Source organism: Rattus norvegicus, chromosome 6 (genome assembly GCF_036323735.1).
Source record: "Rattus norvegicus strain BN/NHsdMcwi chromosome 6, GRCr8, whole genome shotgun sequence".
NCBI lineage: Eukaryota > Metazoa > Chordata > Mammalia > Rodentia > Muridae > Rattus > Rattus norvegicus.
In genome coordinates this window covers 100,698,655-100,705,903 of record NC_086024.1, presented here as the reverse complement: position 1 = coordinate 100,705,903, position 7,249 = coordinate 100,698,655, and the positions used below count along the sequence as shown (strand labels likewise).

The 7,249-nt window shown below is 41.6% G+C and overlaps 1 protein-coding gene across 14 annotated transcripts in view; it reads left to right on the top strand.

Annotated features, from left to right (window-relative positions):
• Positions 1-846: 846 nt before the first annotated feature.
• Tex21 (testis expressed 21) overlaps positions 847-7,249 on the top strand; it is a 40,076-nt gene continuing 33,673 nt past the window's right edge. For 7 of the 14 annotated variants that reach the window (XM_063261722.1, XM_063261723.1, XM_063261717.1 and 4 more), the window contains exons 1-2: positions 847-993; positions 2,213-2,563. In XM_063261722.1, the coding sequence (XP_063117792.1) occupies positions 2,426-2,563 (138 nt within the window). In that variant the 5' untranslated portion in view covers positions 847-993; positions 2,213-2,425. Of the gene's footprint in view, positions 1,038-2,212; positions 2,564-7,249 lie in introns of all 14 variants that reach the window. The other 7 variants (XM_063261724.1, XM_063261718.1, XM_063261720.1 and 4 more) reach the window with 3 other exon arrangements.

Below are 7,249 nucleotides of genomic sequence, written 5' to 3'. Positions count from 1 at the left end.
ACCTCTAGAAGAGCAGCCAGGGCTCTTAAGTGCTGAGCCATCTCTCCAGTCCTAAGAATTTTATAGAGGAAAAATTTGTTTATCTGCGTTGAATATGTATTATTCTCATCTTTGTGAGTCTTAATTTCTTTCTATTTGTTGTTGCTTCGAGACAGGATTTTTCCATGTAGCCCTAGTTGTCCTAGAACCTACTCTGAGGACCAGGCTGATCTCTAACTCAGAGATCTGGCTACCTCTGCTCCCCTTAAGTGCTGGGATTAAAGGCCTGTGCCACCACTGCCCGGCTGTTTCTGCTTAGTTTTTATTGTACATAACTAAATAAAGACATGGACAGTCATTTTCAGCCCTAAATTTATATCTGAACGGACCTTATAGATTCAAAAAGATTTATGCAAAGGCTCAGACCCTGGACTGAGGTCTATCAGCATTCTTTGCTATTTGAAGTGTATTCTTGGCTATTTTGGTATCAAGGATACACACACACACACACACACACACACACACACACACACACACACACACAAATACACACTAGGGACAAGCCTTCTCTGCTATAAACGTATTTAACATAACAAATCATCTTTCCTTAGAAATAGATGGAATCATCAATTCTATCCTCTTAGGAATCAGAAGTTTTATATAAATAGATATGATTACACACACACACACACACACACACACACATGTTGATAGTGTTCGTTCACTTGGATAGGCTCACTTTCTTAAACATTTTTGTTTGCTTCTTGCTTTTCTCTATTTCTTTTTTAATGTTCACTAATATTTGGTGAAAAGTACTATGTGCTTTTAGGCCCTTAGGAAAATAACTGCACTGTAACCGCCACACTGAGCTGTCTCTGCCTTCCTTGCCGTCTGTGATTCGTTCACCTAGCAACGGTTTCCGAGGAGTGCAAACATTCTACTGGCAAATTGTACAGGATGCCCACTCACTAGGGGGTCTCCTGGGATTTGGGATTTTCTCTTGATCATATGATGGTAAAAGAAAAATTACGTTTTGTTCTTTCACTCATTGAACCATAGTAAGTTGTATCTTATGTGTAAGAAAGTAAGACATACAGAGAGTGTGAAGGTGGGATTTTCAGAGTTGTAAAACCTTAAAGCTATAACTTTAAACAACGTTAGATAGAACTCAGCTTCCATTTAAAAATATTTAGCTATATATGTGTTCATGTGTACTTACCATGGTGCACTATGGTGGTCAGAGGACAACTAGCAGGAGGTGTGTGTGACTCTGTGTGTGTGTGTGTGTGTGTGTGTGTGTGTGTGTGTGTGTGTGAAGGTCAGAGGACAACTTTCAGTTCTCTCCTAACAGGTGAGTCCCAGGGATCAAAACTCAGGTTTTAGTGGTGGTGGCAAGCAGTCTTAACTGGATGACCCTCTCATTGGCCTTCTTTCTTCTCTTAAACCTCCATAAAAGAAAGCTCTAAATAGTATTCGGGGCCTCTGATTACCCTTCCTTGAGAGGCCTGCTGCTCTAGTGTGTCCTGATCTGATCTGTGCTATTGCTCTGCTTAGAACAGTTTTCTTTGTGTGTGCTTACTTCGTGCTTTAAATAAGACACCAAGGACCTCGGAACCTGGGGCTTGGATAGACAGCTCAGTAATGAAGGACACTGGCTTCTCTAAGAGAAGACACATGGCTATTCACAACTACTTGTAACTCCAATTCCAGGAAATACAGTACCCTCTTCTGATCACCAAGGGCTCAGGCACACACACACAAATAAACATATAAATAAAATAAATATTTAAAAAGAGAACCTGGAAACACCCCGCCCAGACCTGGGCCTCCAGTAACAGTAGCACACTCAAGGACCTTGGTTTTGACCCTTCACACTGAAAGGAAAGTAACATGTGATTGCATTTATACTTTATTCTGGGGCATAAAGAGCTCTGTAAACTACAGTATGTACATTATCAATCTGCATTTGAATTTTTGTGGTCTGGTTGTTTCTTAAGTGCTATAGTTAGCATTTATGACAGGTTGAAAATTTCTAAATGGGAGAAATTCACAGGTCATAAAGCTATGACTCATATATTAGCAAGGACTGACATATAAGTATGTGTGTTTATATATAATTATATGTATTTTTAATATATAATTAAATGCATGATATAATGTAAATAAAATATTTTAGAAAAAAGTATATTCATGTATGTCTAATGACACTTCAACTATTTTACACTCTCTTTAGAAACTAGGTCCACATTGTCTCCACAAAACAAATTCATCAGGCAGCTCCTCCTGAGGGCTAAGCACTTGAGACACTCCTGGAACTTTCTGAAAGTCTTTGCTGTTGGCCCTGAGAGACCTCAACCTCTCTTCCTGAGCTCTATACAGAAACTTTCCTTAGAGACACCGTGGGTCACCACTGCTGGATCTGTTGTACACTTCCTGTGTCTCCAGCATGTCAAGGCCACTCCAGCCTGTAAGTCATTCGGATCCAGGGAGGCTTGCTAATAGCCAAACCCAAGAGGCCTGTGAGGCTAAGCCACCAGAAGCCAGACACCAGTCACCTCTGTCAACTCTGGAAAACGTCCGGGTGGTGAGTTGGACTCTGGGGTTTTGTCCTCATTTTCACAAGCATGATATTGTTTGTGTATCATCGAGAGCTAATCTAAGAAAGGGAAAGTCCACCCTTGATTGCCTCTTTGCTGGTGTTCTTAGCACTTCTTTGCTAGAGGATGATAAAAAAGATAAATTCAGGGGTCTGTTGACAGAACTCAGCAGGTAAAGGTGTTCAATGCAGACACCTGAAGACCTGAGTTTGATTCCTGAGATCCGCAAGGCACATGGAGAGAACCAAGTCCCAAAAGTTGTTCTCTCACCACCACGTGCAAGTTTGGGCACACACTCGGTCATACACACAAAAAACAATGTTAAAAAAGGGAGGGGGAGGGGCTGGAGAGATGGCTCAGCAGTTAAGAGCACTGACTGCTCTTCCAGAGGTCCTGAGTTCAATTCCCTGCAACCACATGGTGGCTCACAACCATCTGTAATGAGATCTGATGCCCTCTCCTGGTGTGTCTGAAGACAGCTACAGTGTACTTACATAAAGTACATAAATAAACCCCCCCCCCAAAAAAAGGAAAGAAAGAAAAGAAGGAGGCTAAGTGATATCAGACTTCTTTTGCTTGCTCTTTGAGACATCATCTCACCCTTTAGCCCAGGTTAGCCTCACATTTATGTCTCCACCTGCATCAGCCTCCAGAGTTCTAGGATTGCAGGTGCGAGCCGCCATACCTAGCTCTTTGATTTTTTTGAGACTGTATACATGACTGACCTGACGCTACATAGTCAGGAAAGCCTCGCACTTTAGATCCTCCTGCCTCAATTTCCCTAGTGCTAGGATTATACATAGGCCATCATATCAGTCCTCTTCCACTTACATTTTAAAATTTTTATCTATTGGTCTATCTACCTACCCACCTACCTATTGTATGTGTGCTGAGATCAGAAAACAAACGGGGAGAATCAGATCTCTCCTTCAATAGTGGGTCCAAAAGCAGCACTCAGGTCTTCAGTACAAGCAGCAGGTGCTTTTACCTGCTGAGCCATCTGGTAAACCCGTCCACTACTGATTTCCCCAGAACAAGAAGACATGAAACATCTGGATCCAACAAGACCTCCAGTGAGTTTGGGTTTGCCCTTTTTTGGTGGTTGATTTACTAGTGCCCATTACTCCCAGTCAGGAAGAGAGCAGCCCAGCAGAGGGGCTCTGATCTTCCTGTTCTGTAGATGAGGATAACCCACCAGGGAGCAGCTATGCTGATTTAGCAAGGCAGGTGGTTCAACTCCCTCTAGTGTACTATACTACTATGGGTTTAGACTTCTTTCAGGACCTTAATGGGGATTTTTCTGGAATTTAAATATCTTCTTGAGCAAAAGATGGCCCCTCCATTGACATTTTAAGAGCACCAGAAATATCTACCCAAGTCTTTATCTTATTATCACTAAAGCAGTGGTCCTCAACCTTCCTAATGTGCAGCCCTTTAATGCAGTTCCTCATGTGTGGTGACCCCAACCACGTAGTTATTTTAGTTGCTACTTCATAGCTGTGGTTTTGTAACTGTTATAAATTGTAATGTAAACACTGATATTCAGGATATCAAGGTCATTCTTGGCTACAGATGGAGTTTGATGCAAGCCTGAGATACGAGAGACTGTTTCAAAAAAATATTTGGCCACATTTCTACAACCGTATTACATGCAGTCTGATTATTACATGCCACTTCAGCATGAGAACTCTGACTGCCGTGTGTGTGAGTGTGTGTGTGTTTGTGCATGTGTGTGTTTGTGTGTGTGCTTGTGTGTATGTGTGTGTTTGTGTGTGTGCTTGTGTGTGTGTGTTTGTGTGTGTGTGTTTTATTTTTTGCATGCCTTCCCCTTTTACTATTTGTGTAGAAGTTATACATGACATTATTTTCACAGCTCTAAAGCTTTTATTATTGTGATGGATTTGATCAAAACACATTTTATGCATGTATGAAATTCTCGAACAATAAAGTTTTATCATATTAACATACACATATATGTATATATACATATATATATATACTTTTCATAGTTAACTCAAATCTTTATTAATTTGAATTCTTTAGTACTGAACTTTTGTAGTATTTTAACTTGTTTTTCTGTTCTTACTTTTATGTCCCTTTAGAAAAAGAAACTTCTGCAGGGCATGATGGCACACACCATTAATACCAGCACCTAGAAGGCAGAGGCAGGCAGATCTCTGAGTTCAAGGCTAACCTGGTCTATAAAGTGAGTTCCAGGACAGCCAAGGCTACACAGAGAAATCCTATCTCAAAAAAACAAAACAACCACCCCCTCCTAAAAAAAAAAGCCAGACAAACAAACAAACAAAACAAAACACAAAAAAAAAAAAACCAGCCAACCAATCAACTAGCAGACTGACAAAAACAGAAGAGCAACTTCTTGTGTCCGGGGTGGTGGAACCTTTAATCCTGAGGAGGCAGAAGCAGGCAGATCTCTGTGAGCTAAAGGTCAGCCTGATCTACAGAGTGAGTTTCAGGACAGCCAGGGCTACATAGTGAGACCATGTCTCTAAATAGATAAATGAATACCAAAAAAACTTAAAAAGAAAGAAAAACGACTGCGTGTATTAGTTGCTTTTCTGTGGCTATGCTAAAACACAACAACAGAAAGTAACTTATGAGTTTATTTCTGTTTACAGTTCCAGAGGGTAAGAGTCCATCATGGGGGGCGGGTGAAAAATGGCAGCGAGCGAGCAGGCATGATGTTAGGAGCAGGAAGCTGACAGATCACATCTCAGCCACAAACGAGGAGCAGAGATCCAACTGTAAGTGACAAGAGGCTTTAAACTCACAAAGTCCTCACACAGTGATGTTCTTCCTCCACCACCTCCACCTCTCCATAACCTTCCCAAACAGCACCAACAAGTGTTCTGATGCTTGAACCTAATGGGGTTGGAGGAGCATTCCTTGTTCAAGCTCTCACACTGATTTTCATGTGTGTGTGTGTGTGTGTGTGTGTGTGTGTGTGTGTGTGTGTGTGTTGTATGTAATTATGTATGGGGTATGTAAACATGTACCTGTGAGTGTACAAGCCTGTGCTAGGCTAGAAGCCAGCAACCTCAGCATTCCTGTCTCTACCTCTGCTAGCCCTGAAGATAACCACTGAGCCATCTCTCTAGCCCAGCCTTTTCTTTCCTCCTCCTCCCCCACTCCCCTCCCCCATCTCCCTCTCTGGCCCAGAATCTTTATTTTCTACCTAAGATACTACGACTTAGTGCTCACATCTTTACTATTCCCCCCTCCTCCTCCTCCTCCTTCCCTCCTCTCCCCTCCTTTTCTTCCTTCCCCTCCCCCCTCCTCCTTGTACTCCCTCTCTGCTTTTCCAGTACTACTCTCTGGTCCACGTTGATCTCAGACTCATATCAATCTTCCTCCTTTAGCCTCCCAAGTGCTGGGGTTACAGCTACCAGTCACAGTACCCAGCAAGTCTTCTCCCCATTTCTTCTTGTATTTCATACTTGATACGTTTGTTTTCTTTCTTTGCAGAGTCTGTTTTTAGAAGCTTTCTAAAGCAAGGACACATTGTATAGTAAACTTGGTTTGTTCCTATAAAATGTCTTTATTCTGTTCCTAATCTTAAAACATAAACTGGGCATGTATTCCAAGTACTTAGGATACAATTCGAGTCCAGCTTGCACTGTGTATCTAAACCCTGTCTTAAACAAACATAATTTAGCTCAGTATGATATACTAGATGACAGTTCTGGTGTCCCATTGAATTTTAAGAAATACTTATATTATGCACTACTATAAACTGAAAGTATGTTTCCAGCTAAGTGTGAACAATATGAACTGTCTGTGCTTTATCTGCCACTCCAACTGCCATGTGGGAGGCTGGAGAGATAGTTATATCGTAAACATGAGGACCTGAGATCAGTTTTTGGCATCCACAAGAAACCCACAGGCACAGTCAAATATGCCTGTAATGCTAGCACTGCAGAAACAGGCGCAGGTAGATTCCTAATAGAGGAGCAAAGAGCCAGTGAGAGAAAGACATCTCAAAAAGCAAGGTGGACAGCACTTAAGGAAACACACACACACTCACACACGCCACATACACACCTCCACATATCACACACACACACACACACACACACACACACACACACACATATACACACCAAGAAGAAAATCAGAAAAGGAGAATTTGAAAATGTGTGCCTTGAGGGGATGGCTCATCCTTCTACCTCCTGAGGGCTTGGATCACAAGTATATGCCACCATACCTGGTTTTCCAATAGCTCCCTTATTTTCCTTTTCTTTTTAGAAACTGCTTTTTTCCCCCCCAAAGAAACAAGAAGAGTTTATTTTCTATTTAAGTATGTTTGTGGTTTGTGCATGTGAGTACCTCTTGGACTAGATTTACAGGTGGTTGTGAACCCCCCAACTCCGTTTTCTCTGGAAGAATAGCAAGGTGCTCTTAAGATCTCTGTAGCCCCTAGAAACTATCTTTCTCTTTCTTTTTAGGTTTATCTTATTTACATGATTGTTTTTGCTTTCTTTTTTTTCTTTTTTAAAAAGATTTATTTATTTCATGTATGTGAATACACTGTCGCTGTCTTCAGACACACCAGAAGAGGGCATCAGATCCCATTACAGATGGTTGTGAGCCACCATGTGGTTGCTGGGATTTGAACTCAGGACCTCTGGAAGAGCAGTCAGTGCTCTTAACCA